We start from the raw sequence: 27,069 nt of genomic DNA, 5'->3' as shown, positions 1-27,069 counted from the left end.
AGAAAATTCTACAAGCTCTTGAGTTTGACTTCTCTCAAGCAATAATAGAGATGATTATTAGGACTCTCATTCAACCAATAATTCTAGGGTCTCAGAAAATTAGTTAAGGTGTGCATGGAATTGAAAGTTTTTCTAACCATGATTTGGTGGCCTGACGGTAAAAGAGCAAAAAGAAGTTTTATACACTAATAGGGATGGCTATTAGAGCTCTTACTTGGTCGGCAGTTTCAGGGTCCCGAGAAATTAGTTAAGATGCACACAAGCTAAGCCAGACATTCCTGGTGATTAAAAAAAACAAAAAAATTTAAAGCCCAATATCTGACACCTCATTGAAAGCCCAATATCTACCACTTCGACAAATTCTCGAGGAGACTAGCGCAATATCCTACCGCCACGACCCCCAACTTAACCCCTGTGGAAGACTAGCGCAATAACTCATCGCCACAGCCCCCTACTTAACTCTCACTTAAATCGTGAAGACTCATATGAGAAATTAAACTTGAGACCGTCTGTCTATCCATTCTAGGAGATATTCTTCTATACCAAATTTTGTAAATTAAGAATTACTCATTAATGATAATATGATTGAAAAAAATTAATATTCACCGAACCTAAAAACTTACACGTACTCATCTCATCTCAATTAATTGTCAAAATCAAAACACCTACACGTAAGAATTCTTTGAGAGTGAAGATTCAATAGCTTTCAAGGACAGGAGGACTAAAAAGGTGTTGAAGAAAACGAATGAAGAAAGAATTAAGAGCAGAGAATCGATATGTTCTGACCCAAGTACAGTTGCTATCAGCAGAGAATTATAAGATGATGAGTGTGGATGAAGATGAAGATGAAGCAGCTTGCAGATGCCAAGTACAAATACATTACTACTGCAAAATATTCCAGAAGTTTCGTTGTACAAATTGATAACGAAACTTCATTCAGTAATTGGTAAAGCATATATTCATTACAATCTCATCACCATCGTCATCATCTACGTTTCAACAAACTGATCAAAGCAGGTATAACCCTAATATTATATTGCTGAACTAACACTTTAACAAAGATATCTCTCTAATTATCTCCTTGAAACATAGTTTATTTCCAATGTTAAAAGGGGAATCGATTCCTTTAATGTTATGTTATGTCAACATATGGCTATAATGGATGCAAAGATGCCAAGTTTTTCGAATTTTCCAAGCACTCCTTCAAGTTGATCAAGATATGTACAATCGTACAATTGGATAATACAATATATATATTTAATCAATAATATTAAAAGGATATGTTGATGTTGTGATTTGCACTAATGAGAAGTATGTAGGTTCTGGGGTCAAATCTACGTAGGAGTTTGTATAAACCTGTGATTTCGATGCTAGATCACTGGATGAATAAGAAACCAAACAATAGCATAAGAAAAAAAATTTTTAAATGGTTCGGATGCTAAGTGCAAATCCTACGTTTACTATTCTTGTATTATTTTTTGTGTTTTCTCTATGTACAAGCATGATTTTAAGACCCGGCCTGGCCCGACTGGTTCAACCAGTTGAACCAGGAACTGGTGATCGAGCTGGGTCGATTCGACTAAAAAACCGAAATTTTCAAATGACCCAGTTTGAATCGCGATTTGACCGTTTTTTTTGTTATGAACTGTCGGTTCGACCCAGCGGTTGAACTGCTTTTTATTATTTTATTATATGTCATGTTGATGTCAGAATGATGTCATCATGCTGACATCAACATGATGACATCATGGTTCAACCAACCAACCTAGTGACTCGGTGACTTGACCGGGTCACTCCCCGTGTCGGGTTTTAAAACCTTTTGTACAAGTAAGGCTTACAAAGTATGAATCAAAATTAGATCCCTAATTTGAATTAAAAAGTAAGCTTATATACTGTTACAATGACAAATTTGTAAATAAAATTAACCTAAAAAAGATAATACGTGACGTGAACCCAGGGATTTGCATCAAATTAAGTGAATTTATGGTGTATAGATTTCATTAAAAAATCAAATGGTGGTCATGATGATGCTCTTGGCATCACACCCGAAATAGGGCGGTGTGAGGTCCACAGAATGTTGTTGGACAATGGAAGCGCCGTGAACATCTCATTCCAGCGAGCTTTCGAAAGGATGAAACTGGATGAGGTCAATCTGAAGCTTGCCTCCATCCCTCTGTATGGTTTCACCGGGGATCATCTGATTCTCGAGGGGATAATCTCGCTCCCGGTCACGTTGGGTGATACCGACGAAATGACCAAAATGACTGAGTTCCTAGTAGTGGACTGTCCATCCGCTTTCAATGACATCTTGGGACAACCCCTACTACGAAGCTTCAAAGTAGTCATCTCAATCTACCATCTAAAGATGAAGTTCCCTATCCCAACGGGGAAAGGGGAAGTAAGCGGATCTCAATGCGCATCTCGCGACTGCTATGTAAGGGTAGTGCAGATGGCGTGCAAGGGAAAATGAACTCCAGTCGGCATCCCTGAACAGGTAATGGCGATCAGCAAGATCGAGCCACAGCCTGGCCCAGCTGAGGATAACATGGATCCTTGTATCCAAGAATGCCCTTATAGTGGGCCGGTTGAGGACCTATCTGAAGTATCGGTCGATCAGAGCGAGCCGAGCTGAGTGTTGAGAATTGGAAGTAATCTCAACCCCCAGCTCGCCAGTAACTTGACCAACTTCCTCAGGGAAAATATCTACGTGTTCACATGGACTCATGCCGACATGGTCGGGATCAACCCAAATATCATATGCCATGCCTTGAATATCGATAATGAGGTCAGGTCAGTCCGCCAGAAGAGAAGAGCAATGGATCTGGAGTGATATGCTGCCTTGAAAGTTGAGGTAGATAATCTCCTCCTAAATGGATCCATTCGGGAGGCACTCTACCCGAGCTAGGTTATCAACTCGGTTTTGGTAAGGAAGCCTAATGGAAAATGACAGACCTATGTTAACTTCACTGACCTCAACAAAGCCTGTCCAAAGGACATCTTTCAATCAACCAGCTCGTTGATGCCACCTCCGGGCACGAGCTGCTGAGTTTTATGGATGCCTACTTGGGATACAATCAGATTCCAATGTACGCGCCGGACAAAGAGCATACCTCCTTTGTTACAGATCGGGGGCTGTATTGCTACAAGGTTATGCCCTTCGGCCTAAAGAATGTTGGGGCGACTTACTAACGACTGGTTGACTGAATGTATTCCGAGCAGATTGAAAAATCAATGGAAGTCTATGTTGATGACATACTGGTCAAATCGCATATCGCTTCAGATCACATAGCGCATCTCGCTGAGATGTTCGGTATACTCTGGAGATAAAGAATGAAGCTCAATCCTCTCAAGTGTTCGTTCGGAGTATCCTCGAAAAAATTCTTGCAGTATATGGTTAACCAGAGGGGAATATAAATCAGCCCCGAAAAGATTCAAGCTCTCCTTGGTATGAAAAGCCCGACCAACCGAAAACAGGTTCAGAGTCTCAATGGGCGAATAGTGGCACTCAGTCGTTTCATATCAAAGGCAATAGATCACTTCTTGCCATTCTTTAACATACTCAGGGTCAACAAGAAGTTCGAGTGGACTCCCGAGTGTGAATAGACGTTCTAGAGTATTAAAGAGCACCTCGGAAAGCCACCTCTTATGTCCAAGCCTCTCCCTCAGGAAATTCTTCTCCTATATCTATCCGTCTCTCAGTATGCAGTCAGTGCAGCTCTAATTCGAGAAGAAGACAGGGTCCAATGGCCTGTATATTACGCGAGTAGACATTTGTTGGACGCCAAAATGTGGTATCCAGAAATTGAGCGATTAGCTTATGCCCTGCTGATCGCCTCCAGGAAGTTGCAACCTTATTTTCACGCCCACACAATCCATGTATTGACCAACTATCCGCTCAAGCAAGTCCTCTAGAGGCTAGAGGCTTCGGGTAAGTTGCTCAAGTGGGCTATGGAACTGAATCAGTTCGATCTACAATACAGATCGAAAGCAACCATTAAAGGGTAGGCTGCTGCCGATTTCATTTCGAAATTCTCATATCAACTGGTTAAGGAATCTGAGCAACAGGCCAGCGAAGTCACCTCATGACCAGCCCTTGACCATTTTCCATATGGGGAATCAATCTTATTGGACCCATGCAAGTTGGAAGGGGAGGGGTCAAGTATGCGGTGGTCGCTGTGGATTACTTCACCAAGTGGGCCGAGGCTGAACCCTTGGCCGCAATCACTACCAAGAAGCTCAAGGACTTTGTCTTCAAAAACATAGTGTACCTCATACCCTCATCTCCGATAACGGAAATAGTTCAACAATGAGGAATTCAAGCAGTTTTGCGATGAGCTGGGGATCCATAAAAAATTCGCCTCAGTCGCAAGACCGCAAGCAAATGGCCAGGTTGAAGCTGTCAACAAGACCATCAAGCATACTTTGAAAGCCAAGCTTGGCGCTGCCAAGGGTAATTGGGCCGACGACCTCCCAGAAGTCCTATGAGCATACAAGACAACTCTGAGAACCTCTACTTCGGAAACACCCTTCTCGCTGGCATATGGCTGCGAGGCGATGATCCCAATGGAAGTAGGGACTGGTTCACTTCGGAAAGACTTGTTCAATGAAACAGACAATGAAGCGCTTATGCGTGCAAGTCTGGATCTTGTTGAAGAACATCGCAGCAAGGCTCAGCTGAGGATAGCAGCCTAGCAACAGCGCGCGAAAAGGTTCTTCGACTTTAAGGTTAGGAGAAGAGACTTCCAGGTCAGCGACCTTATTTTGAAAGAAGTCATTCTCGGTACAAGAGAACCAAGTGCGGGAGTGTTGGGACTAAATTGGGAAGGCCCATACTGCGTCGCTAAGGTGATACGACTGGGAACTTATCACCTTAAAAGACTCAACGGTTCCGAAGTACCGCGAGCTTGGAATGCTGAACATCTTCGTCCCTATTATCAGTAATTCCGAACTCATTTTCTAATTTTCATGTATAGACTTACTCTTTTAAGCCTTGTAAATAAGATAAGCTCTTATGTAATATTGTTTCTCGAATGTGTGCCTTTCTGTTCGTATATATTATTTGTACAAATACTATTGCAAATAGTTAGAAAGCGGTCTTGTGCCCACATGTGTAATATTTGTGATGTACGAAAAATTATAAGTACTCATGAATGATTAAGGAAATAATGACAATTAAATTAAAACAGTGAGTACACATGCTTGATTTTGACACCAACTACTCATCTCATCTCAAAACTTACACGTACTCATCTCATCTCAATTAATTGTCAAAATCAAAATACCTACACGTAACAATTCTTTGAGAGTGAAGATTCAATAGCTTTCAAGGACTGGAGGACTAAAAAGGTGTTGAAGAAAACGAATGAAGAAAGAATTAAGAGCAGAGAATCGATATGTTTTGACCCAAGAACAATTGCTATCAGCAGAGAATTATAAGATGATGAGTGTGGATGAAGATGAAGATGAAGCAGCTTGCAGATGCCAAGTACAAATACATTACTACTGCAAAATATTCCAGAAGTTTCGTTGTACAAATTGATAACGAAACTTCATTCAGTAATTGGTAAAGCATATATTCATTACAATCTCATCACCATCGTCATCATCTACGTTTCAACAAACTGATCAAAGCAGGTATAACCCTAATATTATATTGCTGAACTAATACTTTAACAGAGATATCTCTCTAATTATCTCCTTGAAACATAGTTTATTTCCAATGTTAAAAGGGGAATCGATTCATTTAATGTTATGTTATGTCAACACATGGCTATAATGGATGCAAAGATGCCAAGTTTTTCGAATTTTCCAAGCACTCCTTCAAGTTGATCAAGATATATACAATCGTACAATTGGATAATACAATATATATATTTAATCATTAATAGTAAAAGGATATGCTGATGTTGTGATTTGCACTAATGAGAAGTATGTAGGTTCTATGGTCGAATCTATGTAGGAGTTTGTATAAACTGTGATTTCGATGTTAGATCAATGGATGAATAAGAACCAAACAATAGCATAAGAAAAAAAAAATGAAAATGGTTCGGATGCTAAGTGCAAATCCTATATTTACTGTTCTTGTATTGTTTTTTGTGTTTTCTCTATGTATAAGCATGGTCGATTCGACTAAAAAGCCGGAATTTTCAAATGACCTTGTTTGAATTGCGGTTCGATCGATTTTTTTGTTATGAATTGCCGGTTCGACCTAGCTGTTGAACCGCTTTTTATTATTTTTTTATATGTCATGTTGATGTTAGAATGACGTCATCATGCTGACATCACGGTTTGACCTGGTGGTTGAATTGATTCGACCAGCCAACCCAGTGACCCGATGACTTGACCGAGTTACTCCCCGGCTGGGTTTTAAAACCTTGTGTACAAGTAAGGCTTACAAAGTATGAATCAAAATCAGATCCCTAATTTGAATTAAAAAAATAAGCTTATACACTATTATAATGACAAATTTGTAAATAAAATTAACCTAAAAAAGATGACACGTGACGTGAACCCAGGGATTTGCATCAAATTAAGTGAATTTATGGCGTATAGATTTCATTAAAAAATCAAATGGTGGTCACCAAGCATATGTTTCCTTAATACAAGTTAAGAGAACACATCTTTCCATGGAAGAAGAAGAAGAAGAAGAAGATATGTATTCATGACAAAAGAAAAAGTTATTCTTTATCATGTTGTGCAAGATCAATGGATATAAATAGATTGCACTTGGAGATTTTATTCTTTTATGTTGAGAATTTGATGACCATTCCAGTCGATATATAATAGAAAATTCATCATCATCATCAAAGTCATCCATTGATGAATTCTTCAAGCTATCCTGTTTCGGATTCTTTGCCTTATGATAAAGAGAGATTAAAGATTAAAATTCCAAGCATATAATTAGCTTAATTAATTGATTTAGTAATCTTTATTAATCTGGCCCAGACCAACTTTTTATATGCCCTGTTCTTATTCGATTCCATCATCAAAGTCCTATAGAATAGCCATATGTTTCAAGATTCATCTTTATAAAAAATCTTCCCTATAATTTATTCATTTATTATTCAAAGTTAAACGATTTATTCAACATTCCTGAGATAATTCAAGTATTTATAGATCCAGAAACTATAAACGATGTTTGTAAACAGGATTTATGCTTCAAATTACACAATCTTTCAGACATAAATTCTCTAAGTTTTCATCAAAATAGAATAATTAGAGGATACCTGACAGAAGAGAAGTGTTATAGAAACCATGCTTTTGTTCTTCATAATTCATTTTAATAGAAAAAATTCCCAATACAATATTCATTCCATCTAGTGCACTTTCCTGATTTGCTTATACAAATTTTGACATATACACTAATAGATTTAAAGTGGAAAATTCGAATATAATTCTTCTTAATTACGTGGGACATGACTCAATATGCTGTGTCTTTCTCTTTTTTCTCATGAGTAAACGTATTTTTCCCACCCAAGGTTTGCCTTAATGACGCTTTCCCACCCAAAAAGTTTCAAAATACCACTTTTCCACTCAAAGTTAATATTCCTTTAATACCCAAAATACACTTTACTTTCTCAGCCGACGTTAAATGAGTTACCAAGAGCCAGAGTAAAGAGTGGAAGCCGATGAATCGAATGTTGGTAACTGATTGAATATTCGACACTAGAATCAACTACAAATTAACGAAGAATATGAAACCCTCGCTTTGCGGTAACCGACAATCGATGAGAAATCAAGTACCAGAGTGAGAGGGGTTTTGTATAGAGGAGACTAGACGTTCAAATGGTGGTGATGGGGAGAATTGTTGCTGCTGGAATCGGCTTTAGGTTGTAACGAAATATTAAATTTGGGTGAGAAAGTGATATTTTGAAACCTTTTGGGCGTGAAGTGTTATTAACGCAAACCTTGGGTGGGAAAAAGTTACTCTTTTTCTCATCTTACGTGGGGATTCCTTCATTCTCACCATTCCCAAGCATAATTCTATACTTAGCTTCATCAACAAGCTAAATTAATCCCAATTACAGAGCCTTAATCAACCATTAATCCCTTTCAATCCCATTATATATAATCGCTTCAATTCTCAAAGGCCAGCCATTGCCAATTATTATCATAGACTCACCATGAAGTATAATGAAATTTCCCACTTCTGCCACCCTCAACATAAGCTCAAATTCGAGTACAATGAAGTTCCGTTCAAGTGTGACGGCTGCAAAGAAGTAGGAATTGGATCGCGTTACAAATGTTCCACCTGTGATTTCGATCTTCACGTACACTGTGCTGTTCCTTCCCCTTCAATCTCTCACCCTTTTTACACCAAATGCTCCTTCCAGTTCCTGTCGAGGCCGCCGGGGGACAAACCCCGCTACTGTAACGCCTGCGAGAGGGACGTTACCGGCTTTGTCTATCACTGCAATACGTGTGGGTTCGACCTCCATCCCTGCTGCGCGAAGCTTCCAATGGTGCTCGACGACGGCGAAGTGAAGCTGTATCTGTACAGGAAGGTGAGCTCTTCGTGTCACAAATGTGGACGCAAAGGGAGGAGCTGGAGTTACAGGTCGGCCTGCAAGAAATATAATTTGCATGTGGCGTGTGTGAAAGATATGTTGGTGGAGAATTGGCATGAGTTATATTTTGGACGTGGGAAAAGCAGGAAATTGGAAACTAGAATTCCGAGTTTGAAGAACACTCTGCAGGCTCACCACAAGAAGAGTAAAGGGAAGGTGCAGAAATGCTGCGAGATGGCTGGTATGGCGGTACAATTTGTGATTTCGGCCGTGCTCGGAGATCCGACCACTCTTATTGCTGGGGTTATTGGGAACTTGATGTCGAGAGGATGATGATCGACGATCGATCGTCGGTAATGCTATCCTTTTCCGAGAATTGTATGATGTCAGATGGTATCAATAACGATTATGTTTGGATCATTGGATAAGTATGAGAGATCGTCATCAGAGATTGACTACTTTATTCTTATTCAACAGGGTTAATTTCAATGACATAATGATCGATCCTTTATTCATTTTATCTTAATTTGTAGGGAATGTTTAAGGTCCATGTGCCCTTGTCCCTATGTTAATAAATTCTAAAGTTAACTACTTTTCTACTCACAGATTTTTAAAATGTCATTTTACAATCCAAATTTATATTTCAGTGGTGAACAAAGAGTAATCTCGGTCCAAACTATTGGGGTTTTTGAAGAAGGGAGGCCGATGAGTCTTTTGGTAGTGGAACGTTGAATTTTGGTGGTTGAGATTGATCGGAATTTGACTTAAGAGGGGTAGTTGCATAAATCCTAATCGCTCGATTGCCGACGATTGATAGGGTCGACGAGAGTAAGGTTTGAGGGGTTTTGGTGAGTGATAATCGGGAAAGAGAATGGTGATGATGCGGGGTCGCAACGATGTCGGAATCGGAAACGAAATACATATTTTGGTGGTAAAATGGTATTTTAAAAGTCTGTTGGTGAAAAAGTGTCATTAAGCCATTATCTGGATGGGAAAAAGTTGTTTGCTCCAAATTCTATCTCAACTCTATGTTATGAATATAACTTGGTTCCTTTTAAGGGGTTGAAATGAAAGTTAGCATATTTTGGTGGGTTTTTCAACTATAGTCTCTTAATCTCAATTTTTTATTTACCCTTATCTAATTTATTATTATTATTATTATTTTAACTAGGATATCCGGGTCTGTTTACGTGTACCTCAACTAACCTTCGAAGTCCTAACTTGAACACAAGACCTCTAGATAACCCACTCAGATGGCTAAAATCTTACTACCCGCCCACAAGACAAGTGGTTGTATATACTTATCTTAATCACCAAATAATAATAATAATAATAATAATAATAAAAGAAAACATTATCTGCACTAAGGATGTTCGGTTCTGGGTACCCTACACTTTTTAAAGGAACCGGAACCGACGGTTCCTTGAAATTTGGAACCAGAACCGGAACCGACGGTTCTGGTTCCTAGGTACTCAGAACCAGAACCTATAACAATGGTTCTAGTTCCGGTTCCGGTTCTGGGTACCCTGTAAAATTACATGACCCCCTGAAAGTTTTTAAAATGGAAAAAAAAACCCTTAAAAACTTACAAATACCCCCCACCTGGCACTTGTTAACAAAAATAAAATTACAAATTCAAAATTACAAACTCCATTACTTTGTAAAGGTGGATTCTCAAAAGTCAAACCAACTTATTTTAAATGTTATGAAATATAAATATAAATGTATTCACATTACGTTTTCTATAAAAGTTTTTATTAACCCCCCTAATCTTTAATTTTATTTTATATTAGTCTTGGTTCCTGGTTCCTGGTTCCGGCCGGAAGCGGAACAGCGCAATAACGTTCCAAAAATTTGGAACTAGAACCTACCCATTGACGACTGGTTCTGGGTAGGAACCGGAACCAAACCTAGGGTACCCGCTGGTTCTGATTCCAATCGATTCTTTTGAACACCTCTAATATGCACTAATGGTTTGCGAATTTCATTTCTAATTGAAGTTGAAATATATAATATTATAATCTTTTTTGCTGATTTTTCTAAAATAATTTAGTGTTAACAGACTCATGGGATGCACTAAATTGTGTTAACCGAAACCAAACTGAGAAATCAAAATTGTTGGGAAAATGATCAATACATATTCACTTGTAAACTAGATTCTGTTAATTCCACTTATGAGAGGGATAATACAATATAAAACATGATTTCAGAAAGTTGTATTTATGGGGGTCAAAGGTAAAAGTTAACAAATAAATGGGCCGAGCTAAAATAAATTTTAGGAATGAAATTATATATATATATATATATTTAAACATTCACATAACAACTTAATACAATGAATTCTGTGTGAAAGAGAATAAACTAATTACAAATTAAACAAAGAATGGATATCTAATCAATCAATGAAAGATATTTCCCAAATCTCTTCATTAGCTGATTAATTAGCTACTTGACTAGGAATAGTATTGGAGTCCTACACCGACTAGGCATGCTCAAGCCTACTAGTTTATAAGAGGGGGTAATCCTCCTATTCAATAAGGCCTTATTAAGTGAGGAGTCAGGCCCACCTCAAATTTTATCATGGTATTTATTGGGTGAAGAGTCAGGCCCACCTCAAATTTTATCATGGTATCAGAGCCCAGGTTCAGTTAAGCTGAGTGCTTGACCAGCGAATGAGGAGTTAGAGCCGACAACTACCTTCAATAATAGGCATGACTCAACATATATATGGGCTTGATCGTGAGGGGGAGTGTTGGAATCCCACACTGACTAAGCACACTTAAGCCTACTGGTTTATAAGAGGGGGTAATCCTCCCATTCAACAAGGCTTTATTGGGTGAGGAGTCAAACCCACCTCAAACTTTATCAAATAGGATAGGCAAAGTGTCTTATTGTCTCTCGTGATTCACTTCCTTCAAAATTGATTGCTATAACCTACCAGTGGGTAGTCCAACAGTAACGACGAATCAAGAGGGTTACAAATCGGTAGAACTCATAATCCCAGGTTCGGTTCCTGCTAGGTATAAAGCTAATATCTTCGTCCATGATTTATCTGATAGGTCATGGCGATGGGTTAATATGGGATAGCTCCCCCTTAGGATCATTGTTTTAAAACCCGACTCGTTGTGAGACCGAACAAAGTGATAGGGTCATAGATCAACCGGTCCAACCGGTTGGACCAGTGACGTCAGCAACAAAAATATTTTAAAAAAATTGCTAATTAGTCCCTGAATTATAGTATATTTAAAATACCCCTAAAAACTTTCAAATCAGTCCCTAAAATTTTAATTTATTTCAAGAATGCCCAAAAAATTCAAGTTGTCTCTAAAGCTTTGAAATATTTTAAAAACACCCCTTGAAAATTACAAAGTAATCCCTATAAATTTGAAATATAGCAGAAACCCCTTGGAACCTGGACCAGACAGGAGAGGCTGTTGGGTCCCAGTCAAACTGGCCCGACTAGTCGGTCTGATCCGGGTTATAAAACTATGGTGAGGATTAGTACCTTTGCCCATGATTTACCTGGGGTTCGAACAGCTCAGTTATTAAAAAAAAAATTGAATGCTATATATTGATTTGGAAGGGAAATAATATATATTTTTTATTCATTGCGATGAGCATCTCTTTTCTCTTGAAGTTACAGATGTGAGGTTTCATAATTTTAATGAAGAATCTTAGACTTATTTGATCCACCCGTGAGAAAATTAAATAATTAAACATTTATAAAGAAGATTAGAAACCTTTATATTTAATCTTCTTTTGACTAGTTCGTCTTCCTGATCTCAAGGATGATCCAACTAGAATCTAATCCAAACAGACTGTATATATATACATTGTTTCCAAATATAGTTCTGAAAGTTTATACAACATAATCACAAAATTAATTAATTTCCAAATCATTCTGAATTGGCTTCATGTCGGACTGTCCAACATTTGTTTTTAAATTAATTAACTGAGTAACATTCAAAACATTAATTAAAAAAAATTATTTCTAATCAAGTAAACGACTTTTTTCCACCCAAGGTTTGCCTTAATGACACTTTCTCACCCAACGTTTATATTCTGTTAATATCCAAAATACACTTCACTTTCTCAGCCGACGTTCAACGAGTTACTAGGAGTCAGGATAAGAGAGTTTTGGTAGAGTGGGGGCCGATGGATCGAATGGTAGTGACCGATTGAATATTCGCCGTAAAAATCAATCGAAAATCATCATCTAAGAATATGAAACCTTAGTTTTACAGTAGCTAACAATCGGCGAGAAATCAGGTGTCCGAGTGAGAGGGGTTTTGTATAGAAGAGACCGGAGGTTTAAATGGTGGTGACGGAGAGAATTTTTGCCGTCGGAATTGACTTTGGATAGTAACGGAATATTAAATTTGGGTGGAAAAATGGTATTTTGAAACTTTTAGAGTGGAAAAAAGTTGTCTACTCTTTCTATAATCCATTAATTAATCACGTCACACATCATACATAAACCTCCAAAATATAGTTAAAAATCTATGAACATTGCGTGTTTCTTGAGTTGGATCAAATTAAAGTTGGTCAAGACAAATGGATCCAAAATATTAGGACAAATTATTTCAATAATTAATTAATTAATTCAATTGTGGAATGAACGTCGACCGAACGAATTTCTTAGATTTTTTTATTGACTTTGCTTCAAGGCATAAACCAACAAAATATATTTTATATAATCTAGACGTGTTTGCATATTCTTCCCCTCCATTAATTTTCATGAAACTGATCTTCAGAAACATATGGGAATTTGTAGTTCGTGTGAGGCAACGAATGTAGCCACCATGGCCAAAGTGATCCTTCAAGATGGGAGGCTTCAAGAATTTGCATGTCCAGTTAAGGTTTCACAGGTTTTAGAGAAAAACCCCAGCTGTTTTTTGTCCAACATGGATGATATGGACTTCGACAGCTTCATTTCCACCATTAATGGCGACGAAGATCTTCAACCGGGTCGGCTTTACTTTGCCTTGCCGATGAGCTGGTTGAAGAGTCCGCTCAGAGGCGAGAAGATGGCGTCTTTGGTCGTGAAAGCGAGCTTGGCTTTGAAGAAGAGGAAGGGCGGTGGTGGGGGCCATGGCGACCGGAAGTGTTGCGGGTCGTGTGGGGTGAAAACAGATGATGTTTTAATGTATACTACGGGCCCTAGGGCTTTGGATCCAGGTAGTCCGAAGGTTGTCGTTGGCAGTGGAGTTGGACGTGGCAGCAGGGGTGCTGTCCGCGGTGTTGGTCGAGGATCCATGGTGAGGCAGAGACGCCAAGGCGGCGGTAGTCTTGGTCGTGGTCGTGGTCGTGGAAGAGGTCATTTTGCTACAAAGTTGAGCGTTATTATAGAGGAAAAAGGAGATGATCATCGGAGTTGATGGCCATATATTATCCTTGTAAGTAACTTCAAAATTTGAAGGTTATATATATTTTAACTGTCTGCAAATTGAATGAATACTAGAGATTTTTTCTTTCATTTTCTCTATGATTTTCCTTTAAGCCAAACACTCATGTTCCACTGAAATTTTTGCCCTGATGTATAGGGAAAGTGTAGATCGACGATGATCATGTGAAGAAATCAAATTAAAAGAGAGCATGTTTGAGGAAGAAGCTGATCAGTTTGTTCTTGGTTACTACTTAATCCAAGAAGAAAGACAAAAGTAATTAAATTCCATTTGAGGTGACATCTACAGAGAAAGTTACAGTTGGTAATTAAATAAGTAAATACCAACTGTAACTAATTTCTGAGTTTTTTTATAGTAAAATTTGGCATTTTTTTTTTATCTTTTTGGTAGTGAACATCCATTTGATTTCAGAAATACAATCTTAACCTTTATGTCCGGCCTGAGCATCCGTTGGTTTTACTGTAACATTTCCAAAACCACCGGGTAACAGGGGTAGGCATTGGCTCGGGCTTGACTCGAATAGCTCGAATACTGATTCGAGTCGAGTTTGATCACGGTACAATTTGACTCAAAAAAGCTTGATTAAGCTCGATTAAACCTTGAATTCGAACTCGAATTCTAATTTCAGGTATCGATTTCAAGTTTGAACTCGATTCTTCAAGCTCTATCAAACTTGAATTCGAACTCAAATTCAGTACTATAGCAATTGAGTTGAGTTCGAATAGTCAGATTTGACTCGATTAGTCAGATAGTCGACTCGATTTCACTCCTAATGTGTACTCACTAGACACACACACACACACACACAAAAAAAAAAAAAAAAAAAACCCTCAAGGGTTAGACTCGTATTTCTGAAACTAACGGATGCTCACTACAAAAGGTCAAACACACGGGTTTTACAATTTAAAAACTTAATTAACTGAAAGGGAATTTAATTTTTTCCCATTCAGCTTGAAAAATATTGGGAATTAATTAATGTAATTAAAATTTGGGACTATGCAATTTCATGCATCAAAATTCAAAAATTGGTAGTAGAGAATCCAATATAAGCATTATTATTCTAATTTAATCGAAAAGTGTCAATTAATCCAATCAAATTATCATACCTTCCTATCCTTTGATTTTTAAAAATTTCAAACTTCAAAATATTTATATCAGATAGTAACTATAAATATGTGAAAAAATAATAATAATTAAAACATCCTCATTCATGTAGCTAAGTAATTATATAAATGACATTACTATTTACAATTCAATCTCACAAACTTTTGCTTACAATCTTGACGTGGAAGTTTGCAATGGGTCAACTTGTAATGGGTCATATCTGTCCAATTACGAACTGCCACATCGAGGTTGTGAAAGAAAATTTATAAGATTGGGTTGTGGGTCAATCTTTATTGTTATATTAAATCAGGGTAATACTACACTTATAATCTAATCTCACAAACTTTCTCTCATAACACATATGTGACAGCTCGTAATGTGTCCCGCTTACCCAATTATCGATCCTATTTGACTAATTGTAAACTGATCAATCAGGATTATGAGAGAGTTTGTAAGATTGAATTATAAATAAATCTTTATTGATAAAATAAAGAGGACTCATTAAAGGAATTAACGAAAGGGATAAGATTCCCAATGAAAAGGAGAAAGGTCAAAAGAGGAAAAAGAAGATTTTGAAAGCTAAGTCTTCCCCTCACACAAATGTGAAACATATCTAAATCTTCCCCGATTCTCTTCAAAATATACCAAACTACCACTATTCTCATCCCCAATTCCGACATCTTTGCGACCCTAAACTACCATCATTCTCTTCTTCGATCATCACTCTCTAAAATCTTTCAAACCCTACTCCCGTCGACCACGCCAATCACTGATAATCAAGTTATTAGAGTTTGCATAGTCACTCTTACCAAGCCAAATTTTGATCAATCCTAACTACCAAAATTTAACCTTTCACCACTAAAAGACTCATCGACCTCTCCTCTTCAAAAGCTTCAACAGTTTGGATCGAGTTTGCTCTTTATTTATCATTGAAATATAAATTTAGATAATAAAATAATATTTTAAAAGTCTACCGGTGATAAAGTATCATTAAAGGATTAATGAAAGGGATTAGACAGCCAATGAAAAAGAAAAAGGTCAAAAGAGGAAAAAGAAGTTTTTAAAAGCAAGTCTTCCCGTCACAAATGTGAATCATATCTAATAATCGAAACAACCCCTAACCCCCGCCCCCTGAAATTCGTCAATTACCCTTTATTGACCTCGTTGCTTCCTCGCTACCTTCATAATATACGTAACCCCTCTTACAGATCACATGATCTTCATAATATATACTTCAATTCTCTCTACTTTCTTCCCCAGCTCAACTCAACTCAGTTCAGTTTTACAGAATATCAATCAATGGGAAATTGCGCAATATCGGTTCAATACACAAAACAAAATGGTGGCTGCAACAACTTCAGGAGGCCACTCACGGCCAAGATCATTCACATGGATGGACGGCTACAGGAGTTCCGAGAGCCCATCAAAGCCGCACACATCCTCTCTCAGAACCCCAACTACTATCTCTGCAGCTCCGAGTCCATGTTCGTCGGCTCCCAAGTCCCCCATCTCGCCGGAGAAGAACAACTTCAACCGGGTCAAATTTACTTCCTCCTGCCACTCTCCAAATCTCAGGAACCGCTTACNGAAAAATATTGGGAATTAATTAATGTAATTAAAATTTGGGACTATGGCAATTTCATGCATCAAAATTCAAAAATTGGTAGTAGAGAATCCAATATAAGCATTATTATTCTAATTTAATCGAAAAGTGTCAATTAATCCAATCAAATTATCATACCTTCCTATCCTTTGATTTTTAAAAATTTCAAACTTCAAAATATTTATATCAGATAATACTTATAAATATGTGAAAAAAAATAATAATTAAAACATCCTCATTCATGTAGCTAAGTAATTATATAAATGACATTACTATTTACAATTCAATCTCACAAACTTTTGCTTACAATCTTGACGTGGAAGTTTGCAATGGGTCAACTTGTAATGGGTCATATCTGTCCAATTACGAACTGCCACATCGAGGTTGTGAAAGAAAATTTATAAGATTGGGTTGTGGGTCAATCTTTATTGTTATATTAAATCAGGGTAATACTACACTTATAATCTAATCTCACAAACTTTCTCTCATAACACATATGTGACAGCTCGTAATGTGTCCCGCTTACCCAATTATCGATCCTATTTGACTAATTGTAAACTGATCAATCAGGATTATGAGAGAGTTTGTAAGATTGAATTATAAATAAATCTTTATTGATAAAATAAAGAGGACTCATTAAAGGAATTAACGAAAGGGATAAGATTCCCAATGAAAAGGAGAAAGGTCAAAAGAGGAAAAAGAAGATTTTGAAAGCTAAGTCTTCCCCTCACACAAATGTGAAACATATCTAAATCTTCCCCGATTCTCTTCAAAATATACCAAACTACCACTATTCTCATCCCCAATTCCGACATCTTTGCGACCCTAAACTACCATCATTCTCTTCTTCGATCATCACTCTCTAAAATCTTTCAAACCCTACTCCCGTCGACCACGCCAATCACTGATAATCAAGTTATTAGAGTTTGCATAGTCACTCTTACCAAGCCAAATTTTGATCAATCCTAACTACCAAAATTTAACCTTTCACCACTAAAAGACTCATCGACCTCTCCTCTTCAAAAGCTTCAACAGTTTGGATCGAGTTTGCTCTTTATTTATCATTGAAATATAAATTTAGATAATAAAATAATATTTTAAAAGTCTACCGGTGATAAAGTATCATTAAAGGATTAATGAAAGGGATTAGACAGCCAATGAAAAAGAAAAAGGTCAAAAGAGGAAAAAGAAGTTTTTAAAAGCAAGTCTTCCCGTCACAAATGTGAATCATATCTAATAATCGAAACAACCCCTAACCCCCGCCCCCTGAAATTCGTCAATTTCCCTTTATTGACCTCGTTGCTTCCTCGCTACCTTCATAATATACGTAACCCCTCTTACAGATCACATGATCTTCATAATATATACTTCAATTCTCTCTACTTTCTTCCCCAGCTCAACTCAACTCAGTTCAGTTTTACAGAATATCAATCAATGGGAAATTGCGCAATATCGGTTCAATACACAAAACAAAATGGTGGCTGCAACAACTTCAGGAGGCCACTCACGGCCAAGATCATTCACATGGATGGACGACTACAGGAGTTCCGAGAGCCCATCAAAGCCGCACACATCCTCTCCCAGAACCCCAACTGCTATCTCTGCAGCTCCGAGTCCATGTTCGTCGGCTCCCAAGTCCCCCATCTCGCCGGAGAAGAACAACTTCAACCGGGTCAAATTTACTTCCTACTGCCACTCTCCAAATCTCAGGAACCGCTAACTCTCCAGGACTTGTGTTCGCTAGCCATAAAAGCTAGCTCAGCTCTCCCTAAGTTAACCTCACAACCGCCTTTCAAGTATCGAGCAGCAGCAGTCACGACGCCGCCGGCTGGTTTCTGTGAAGTTCCGATCGGGTTTCAGGCTCCGGCGAGAAGAGGATGACGATAAAACCAAAGTGACGATCAGCTTGCTGACTAATGATAATATATTTATTAATTAGAATATAGTTTAATTATAATTAGGTATGCTTTGGATTTTGACATTAATATTGTAGCTTTTGATGCAAACCTCGAGGCCAAAGCGTGGAGGGTGATGTAATAATAGAACAATTACTGTGTAAGGGACAAAAGAAAATACATAAAATTTTCAAATAAATAAATAATATTATTGTGAGTTTAAATGTTTATTTTTTATTTTATTTGTTAACCGAGGTGTTCGACACACTTCGACCCGATAAAGCTTTGTTGAATTAGAGGAGGCTTGAGCGTGCCTAATCAGTGTGAGACTCCAACACTCCCTCTTATGGTCAAACTCATATGTTGGATCATGCCTATTATTGAAGGTAGTTGTCGGCTCTAACTCCTCATTCGCTGGTCAAACACTCAGCTCAACTTAACATGGGCTCTAATACCAGTAGGTTTCACCAAATAAGGCCTTGTTGAATAGGAAAATTATTCTCTCTTATAAATCAATAAGGTTGAACGTGTCTAGTCGGTGTGGGACTCCAACATAACTAATTCTCGAGAGAAACTATCAACCTACCGCTTGCGATACCTAAAACTATGGGTTAAAGCTAAGCACATAGCCCTTGGTTCTCCCTTATCGCTAGGCTAACCCCATAAGTGGGTTGTTTAAATGTTTGACTGCTTATAGATTTTATGGAGAATAATTAAGAGACCTAAAAAGGTCAATACAACGATATCGTGTTCATACACAACCTTAACCATTAAGGGATTAATTTAAATGGACTAAATCTCTACTACCCCTGGGTTATTTGAAGTCTAACTTTAGTCCCTGTGTTATCCAAATTATTCAACCATCTCCCTTGTTGTCATTAGTTTTTTCAGTTAAAACTGACTTTTGATTGTTTTTTACCACTAAATGACAATATTACCCTTAAAGGTTTTTTTTTGAAAATTTAAAAGAAAAACCTAAAATTAAAAAAAAATTCTTAAAAATACTAGAAAATCTAAAAATTATATTGAATTCATAAGAAAATTTAAAGAACCAAGAATCATTAAAAAAAATTGAAAAAATAATCGAAAATCAACCAATGTAAAAAGAAAATCTTAGATTTAAAGAATTTTATTGAATTTTTTTATCTTAAGTTAAAATTTTCCTGAAAAATTTAGATATTTTTTTCTTAAATTTGTATAAACTTATTTTTAGGGGTTATTTGGTCATTCTAAAATTCAAAATTGGTCAAACATTAGTTTTAACGGAAAAAAACTAACAATAGGGGAGGTAATTGGATAATTCGTATAACATAAGGACCGGATAATATTTCAATATCTCAGGGGTACTAAATGGATTTAGTCCTAACTTAAATTTGGTTTATATTTGGGGAAAGGTGTTCAGTTAGGCGTGTGCTGAAATATATATATTTTTTAAAAGGGATAATTACACTGTTATCCCCAAGATTTGATATAATAACGTTTTTCCCCATTTTTGGAAACTAACACTATCACCTGCAATGGAGATTATGTTCTATGACTTAAATATAACGGTATAAAGGATTAAAAAAAAAATTAACAAACTATCGACCTTTTTTTCCATCTGAGAAATGCAATAATATCAAAATGGTTAATACTGTTATATTTAATTGACAAAAATTGAGGGTGAGGGTGTTAGTTTCCCAAAATTAGGGGGGAAAATGTAATAAACCCTTTTAAAAGTTATACAATATGATATTTCTAAGCATTTGGTCTCCTAGTCTCCTCCCTTTTTATGGTTTCTATCACTTTATATTTTTGTATTGAGTTGTTAAAGGGAATGCTTTATATGGGTTTATCAAAAGACAGAGTTGGGGGGCTAAAGTCACCATGGACTTGACTCCATGTCCGTGTTGACAACCATAGCAGCGGAGCCACTAAGTGGTGAGCGAGGAGGCTCTATGCACATCTTCCTTGGTTCGTCCTTACCGTTGGGCAACCTACGAGTGAATTGTTTAAATGTTTGATTGCTTATAGATTTTTTGGAGAAAAATTTGGAGATCTAATAAGGTCAATATGAGACAATATCTTGTTCATACAAACCCTTCACCATTAAGGGATTAATTTAAAGGGACTAAATCCTCTAGTACCCCTGGGTTATTTGAAATTGAAATTCGGTCCCGGTGTTATCCATATTATCCAACTATCTCCCTTGTAGTTAGTTTTTTCTATTAAAATTGACTTTTGACTGGTTTTGACCACTAAATGACAATATTGCCCTTAAAGAATTTTTTTGAAAAACCTAAAATTTTCGAAAAACATTCTTATAAATACTAGAAAATCTTAAATTATATTGAATTCATAAGAAGATTGAAAGAACCAAAAATCATAAAAAATTTGAAAAAATAATCGAAAATCAACCAATTTAAAAAGAAAATCTTAAATTCAAAGAATTTTGTTGAATTTTTTCATCTTAAGTTAAAATTTCTCTGAAAAATTTAGATATTTTTCTTAATTTTTTATAAACTTATTTTTAGGGGTTATTTGATCATTCTAAAATTCAAAATTGGTCAAACATTAGTTTTAACGGAAAAAAACTAACAATAGGGGAGGTCGTTGGATAAGTCAGATAACATAGGGACCGGATGTAAGTTTCGATATCTTAGGGGTACTAAATGTATTTAGTCTTAATTCAAATTTGTGTTTATATTTGGGGAAAGGTGTTAGGTATGTGCTGAAATAGTCTTTGTTTTTTAAAAGGGATAATCACAGTGTTATCCCCAACATTTGACTTAATAAACATTTTCCCCCTTTTCGGAAACTAACACTATCACCTACAATGGAGATTATGTTCTATGACTTAAATGTAACGGTTTAAAGGATAATTTTTTTTTTTTTTTATAAACTATCAACCTATTTTTACATGTGAGAAATGCAATAATATCAAAACGATTAATACTGTTATATTTAACGAACATAAACTGAGGGCGAGGGTGTTAGTTTCCCAAAACTAGGGCGGAATAATTTCTTGTCAAATCTTAGGGGTGTCAGTGTGATAAACCCTTTTAAAAGTTATACAATATGATATTTCCAAATAATTGGTCTCCTGGTCTCCTTCCTTTTTGTGGTTTTTATCACTTCATATTTTTGTATTGAGTTGTTGAAGGAAATGCTTTATGGGTTTATCAAAAGACAGAGATGGGGGCTGAAGGCACCGTGGACTTGACTCCATGTCCATGTTGACAGCCATAGCAGCGATGGAGCCACTAAATGGTGGGCGGGGGCCCGGCCGCCGGCCGAGGCTCTTGGAAAAATTTTACGCGGTTATTTTATTTAATCAAAATAGTACAAATTCAAACATTATCAGCAATTTTATTTTATTTTGTTCTTTTGAAATATCAAAAATATTTTAATTTGTTTTTTTGTTATCAATCCAACGCATAAAATAAATACAAAATTATATTGGATACAAAGATTTATTAACGAAATTTAATGGATTAAAAGGTCAATTTTCCATGGATCATAATATTTGAATTGAGACAAGAATAATACTACACCAACAGTCCTCTCTTACAAACTTTCTCTCATAACCCTGATTTGACAACTTACAATTGACCAGTTCACAACGGGTCTCTTATTTTCCCACATGGGTCCCACTAATTAATTACGATCTGACCAATTGCGAGTTGTCACGTCAGAGTTATGAGAAAGGGTTGTTAGTGTAGTATTACTCTTGAGACAAAATCTTGACCACATCAATATGCCATAGCAAAAGCTTCAAATCTATTTATTTTCAGTATATAATTAAATTCTTGTACTATCCATCCATCCACGAGGGGTTAGCCAAACGGTCTTATGATTGGTTTGCTTCTAGAAAAAACATGGGATTGGAATCTTTTCATGAAATTGATCAAGAAAACATATGGGCATTTTCAGTTCATTAGGCAACAAATGTAGCCATGGCCAAAGTGATCCTACAAGATGGGAGACTTCAAGAATTTGCATTTTAACTATACCTGGGTGGTCAAGTGGTTCAATATGAACTCTTGAGTGTATTACTTAAGAGGTTTTGAGTTTGAGTCTCTCTTTGGTTGCTATTAGGAGTAGTCACTAGAGCTCTTATTCGACCAATAGTTTCAAGATCTCGGGATATTGTTGAGGTGTACATAAGTTGGGCCAGACATCCTTGGTCATAAAAAAAAAAAAAAAAAAAAAAAAATTGCATTTCCAATTAAGTTTTAGAGAAAACACTAGTTGTTGCTTTTCTTGTAAATACAATCTTTTTTTTTTTTTTTTTTTAATAATCATGGTGTTCGAGCTAGCTTGTGCGTATTTCAACTAATCTCTGGATTCATTGAACATCCTACAAGCCCAAAGGACTAAGTAAGCTACAATATTATTGAGGTAGATGATTTCAAGATTTGAACCCAAGACCTTAAGAAAGTGAGTAAACCTGCTTAATCGTCAGACTAAACCCTTAGGGCTGATACAATCTCATTATCTCTTGTAACTAAGATATTTATTAGAATTTTAATTTTAATTTTTGTTAAATATGGAAACAACAGTCGAAATTTGCTATGATATATAGTGAAAGCTACATGCAATGGAGGTGGAAAATCACATATTAGTTAAAGTGAGTTCAAACTGGTACAAACACTCTAATTATAATAAAAAAATAAAAATTAATCAATCATTGTAATTAAAAAACATAAATAAAGACTAATTAAAGCGATTGTTGGATTAAAGAATGATCATATATATGTGAAGAATATTGACTATAAATTATTGTTAAGACCTTTCACTGTATCTAAATTCATCTGCTTCATCCTCATTCGTCTAGCAAGTGAAGTGATTATATAAAATGGAGGAGAGAAGTGATTATATAAAATGGAGGAGAGACCCCATTAAAGGATTAGAGATCCAATGAGAAGAGAAAAAAAGGTCAAAAGAGGAAAAGCAGTTTCAGAAACCAAGTCTTTGCCTCTCAAATGTGAATCATACGACCATCATAAATTGTTAATTGAAGGCCGCGGTTTTGTCAATTTCCCTGTATTGACCTCGATTCTTCCTCCTTCCCTACCTTGATGTAATGTGTCCTCTCGTGATCTCACTATCAAATTCTGTACATTTCTCCTCCCAACACACGCTTTTATTTTTCTTCTGAATTATTTGAGTATATTCTAGATTGATAGGCTAAAACTATGCTAATACTTTTTGTAAATCGGAGGCATACACTAATGAACAGTATATCGATTTAATCCTAAAGGGTTGACCTGACGGTTAAGGAGGTTTACTCACTTCTTTGAATTTTAAAATTCAAACCTTGAGTTATCTACCACAATAACATTATGACTTACTTAGTCTTTTAGGTTTGTAGAGTATTTAATAGATCTCAGGGATTAGTTGAGGTGCGCACAAGTTAGTCTGGATTTTCAGGTTACCATCCTCCTAACATCTTTAATTTTCTGGTGGATCCTGTAAGCAAACATGCAACAATTACCCACCCATGGGTAGTCCAGGGTAAGGGCGAACCGATGAGGCTACAAATGGTCTAACCTATAATTAATCCTAGGTTTGATTCCCTGTTGGGTGTAAATGTAGTACATTTACTCATGATTTATTTGGAGGGCTGCGACGGTGAGTTGCTATGGGATAACTCTCCTTGAAGATTAGTTGAAGTGTGCGTAAACTGACCCGAACACCTCAATTATTAAAAAAGAAAACTAGTCTATGATCCACTAGTAAATGTCATGTGGCTTTTTCTTTACATTAAATTAATCATAGATGATTATCTTTATAATCATACATAATCACTGACTTCACATACCTTCGCTTAGCAGCCCATAAAGGTTAAAAAATAAAAAGTTCTTACATATATCAAATTCCAAGTGCTTGTACTTAATATTATATAATACAGCAGGAATCACTGTTGGAATGTCGATCTTGAAATATGCTTTTTCTCTCCCTATATATAACACAATTCTCTTTACCTTCTTCCTCATCCAATCCAACCAAACTCAACTCAGCTCAGCTCATTTTACAGAATCAATCAATGGGGAATTGCGCAGTATCTCCTTCATACAGGAAGGGAAATGGTGGCAACAACAACAACAACTTCAAGAGGCCACTCACAGTCAAGATCATTCACTTGGATGGACGGCTACAGGAATTTAGAGAACCCATTGAAGCCAGAAATATCCTCTCCCAGAACCCCAACTGCTATCTCTGTAGCTCCGAGTCCATGTTCATCGGCTCCCAAGTCCCTCATCTCTCAAAAGAAGAAAAACTCCAACAGGGTCAAATTTACTTCCTCATGCCACTCTCCAAGTCTCAGGCGCCGCTCACTCTCCAGGACTTGTGTTCACTAGCCATAAAAGCTAGCTCAGCTCTTCCCAAGTTAACCCCACAACCGCCTTTCAAGTATCAAGTGGTTGCCACGCCTGCGCCAGCCGGTTTCTGTGAAGTTCCGACCGGCTTTCAGGTTCCGGCGAGGAGATGACGACCCGACCGATGAAACCGAAGAGATGTCCCCTAGCTGGAAGCTTTAAATATTTTTTAATGTTGAGATTTTAGTGTGTAACGCGCTTAATTAATTGTTAATTAATGTTAATACAATATATTAATTAATTAGAATATAGTTTAAAATTTTAATTAGGCATGTTTTGAATTTTGAAATTAATATTGTAGCTCTTGATGTAATAATACTTGAACATGTGAGAGAGGGTTTGAATTTTGTTAAGGGACAAAAGAAAACCTTATATTTTTTCAAAAATAAATATATGAAAATATTATCATGTGTTTAAATATTTAATTGCTTAATTATAGATTTATGGTCAATAATTAAGAGATTTAATAAGGTTAAATGTCTTGTTCACACTACCCCTTCAAAAGGGTTTAATTTTTTTTAATTAAAGATGTTAGGTATGCGGTGAAATAGTCTTTTTGTTAGGTAAATAAATGATTTTCCTAAGGAGCCATGACGGTGGATTACTGTAATATAGTTTTCTCTTGAAGATTAATTGATATATGCGTAAACTGATATGAATACCTCAGTTAAAAAAAAAAAAAAAATAGTCTTGGTTTTTTAAAATAACAAATGAAAAAAAAAAAATCAGAAGAATACTTCTATTAAATGTTTTTAGAAATATTTTCCTTAGAAATTTAGTATAAAAATTTTTAACAAGATATTTCTAAGTAATTGGTCTCCTAGTCTCCTTCCTTTTATGGTTTCTATCACTTTATTTTTTTTACCTATTTCGTTCTTGTATTCACTTGTTAAAGGAAATGGTTTTTGGTTTATCAAAAATTCAAAAGACTAGAGATGGGCCTGAAGTCACCATGGACTTGACACCATGTCCATGAGTGTTGATAGCCATAGCAACAACACCTTCAAATATTTAGGGGAAGCTATCCCATAACAATTTATCGTCGCGGCCCTTTAACTAAATCATAAGTAAATATTAGTGATGGCAATGGGCCAGGCCGGGACTAGGTATCTTTTGGCCCAGGCCCAAGCCCGACCTCATAACAAAGGCCCAAGCCCCACCTAAGCCCGTCACGGGTATCACAAGTAAAGCCCAAGCCCGACCCGATGAACTTTTTGTAACCTTAGGCCCAGTCCAAGCCTGCTCATTTTTATAATGTGAATTTTTAAATATTAATAAATTTTAATTTTTTTTTTATATTTTTAATTCTATAAACAATTTTTAAATATTAATTTATTTTTGAATACTCACCAAATATATAAATAACTTTTCACAAAGTGCATCCATCTATCCATGTAGGGTTTGGAGAAAATGAGTATATATATGTAGGATAATCTTGTAATTAAATATATAGTATAAGGGTAATTTAGTATAATTAATACTAAAATTATCGGGCTGGGCCGAGGCCTGAAGACATACCCAGGCACAACCCGTACTCAAGGTGGGCCTTAAAATCAGGCCCAGGCCCAAGCCCAAGCCCGCGAACATCAAGTAAAGCCCGACCTTTTCGGGATAGGTCGGATCGGGTACCCAAAAATATCAGACCCATTGTCATCTCTAAATATATTACCTTTACGTCTAACGAGGAATCGAATCTAGAATTGTGGATTGAAGTCATATACAATCCCTTTGGTTCGTCCTTACTGCTGGGCCATCCATGAGTGGATAGTTAAGCCTGACCTTTTCGGGACAGGTCGGATCGGGTACCCAAAAATATCGGACCCATTGTCATCTCTAAATATATTACCTTTACGTCTAACGAGGAATCGAACCTAGAATTGTGGATTGAAGTCATATACAATCCCTGTGGTTCGTCCTTACTGCTGGGCCACCCATGAGTGGATAGTTATAAGAATCTTTCCGAAGTCTCGCAAATGTATATAGAATACATTGATTTAATAAAAGTATTATTTTTTTTTATTTTTTTTTTAACTCACATTAGAAACACATTGTTTAAAATATTTAGAGTTAAAAAATGGATTCAGAAGCGTCAGAAATAGTGATTGAGGATAATGAGAGGCATGGAGCCTCAGCCTTGGATTCTTTCTCCCAAGGAACATTTTGAGCCTCTCAAGACTGTCCAAGTTGTAGACA

The 27,069-nt window shown here is 36.5% G+C and overlaps 4 protein-coding genes across 4 annotated transcripts; all 4 read left to right on the top strand.

Annotated features, from left to right (window-relative positions):
- The first annotated feature begins 8,120 nt into the window (after positions 1-8,120).
- LOC116108044 lies at positions 8,121-8,898 on the top strand. Its single transcript, XM_031394329.1, has one exon. It carries the CDS (start codon positions 8,124-8,126, stop codon positions 8,838-8,840), a length of 717 nt encoding a protein of 238 aa, XP_031250189.1. The 5' UTR covers positions 8,121-8,123; the 3' UTR covers positions 8,841-8,898.
- A 4,411-nt stretch (positions 8,899-13,309) lies between these two features.
- On the top strand, positions 13,310-13,885 carry LOC116108014. Its single transcript, XM_031394301.1, has one exon. It carries the CDS (start codon positions 13,310-13,312, stop codon positions 13,883-13,885), a length of 576 nt encoding a protein of 191 aa, XP_031250161.1.
- Positions 13,886-18,053: 4,168 nt separating this feature from the next.
- LOC116108013 lies at positions 18,054-18,500 on the top strand. The gene has a single exon (XM_031394300.1). It carries the CDS (start codon positions 18,054-18,056, stop codon positions 18,498-18,500), a length of 447 nt encoding a protein of 148 aa, XP_031250160.1.
- Positions 18,501-24,452: 5,952 nt separating this feature from the next.
- LOC116108043 lies at positions 24,453-25,141 on the top strand. The gene has a single exon (XM_031394328.1). The coding sequence runs from the start codon at positions 24,543-24,545 to the stop codon at positions 24,987-24,989; it is 447 nt and encodes a 148-aa protein (XP_031250188.1). The 5' UTR covers positions 24,453-24,542; the 3' UTR covers positions 24,990-25,141.
- Positions 25,142-27,069: the final 1,928 nt, after the last annotated feature.

This window comes from Pistacia vera, unplaced genomic scaffold (genome assembly GCF_008641045.1).
Source record: "Pistacia vera cultivar Batoury unplaced genomic scaffold, PisVer_v2 Contig551, whole genome shotgun sequence".
Lineage (NCBI taxonomy): Eukaryota > Viridiplantae > Streptophyta > Magnoliopsida > Sapindales > Anacardiaceae > Pistacia > Pistacia vera.
The sequence above is the reverse complement of the archived record's forward strand: the minus strand, read 5'-3'. Positions and strand labels throughout refer to the sequence as shown.

What these genes read in the sequence shown, in the direction of transcription:
- LOC116108044 (XM_031394329.1), top strand. Translation starts at nt 8,124, where the DNA reads ATGAAGTATAATGAAATTTCCCACTTCTGCCACCCTCAACATAAGCTC.
- LOC116108014 (XM_031394301.1), top strand. Translation starts at nt 13,310, where the DNA reads ATGGCCAAAGTGATCCTTCAAGATGGGAGGCTTCAAGAATTTGCATGT.
- LOC116108013 (XM_031394300.1), top strand. Translation starts at nt 18,054, where the DNA reads ATGGGAAATTGCGCAATATCGGTTCAATACACAAAACAAAATGGTGGC.
- LOC116108043 (XM_031394328.1), top strand. Translation starts at nt 24,543, where the DNA reads ATGGGGAATTGCGCAGTATCTCCTTCATACAGGAAGGGAAATGGTGGC.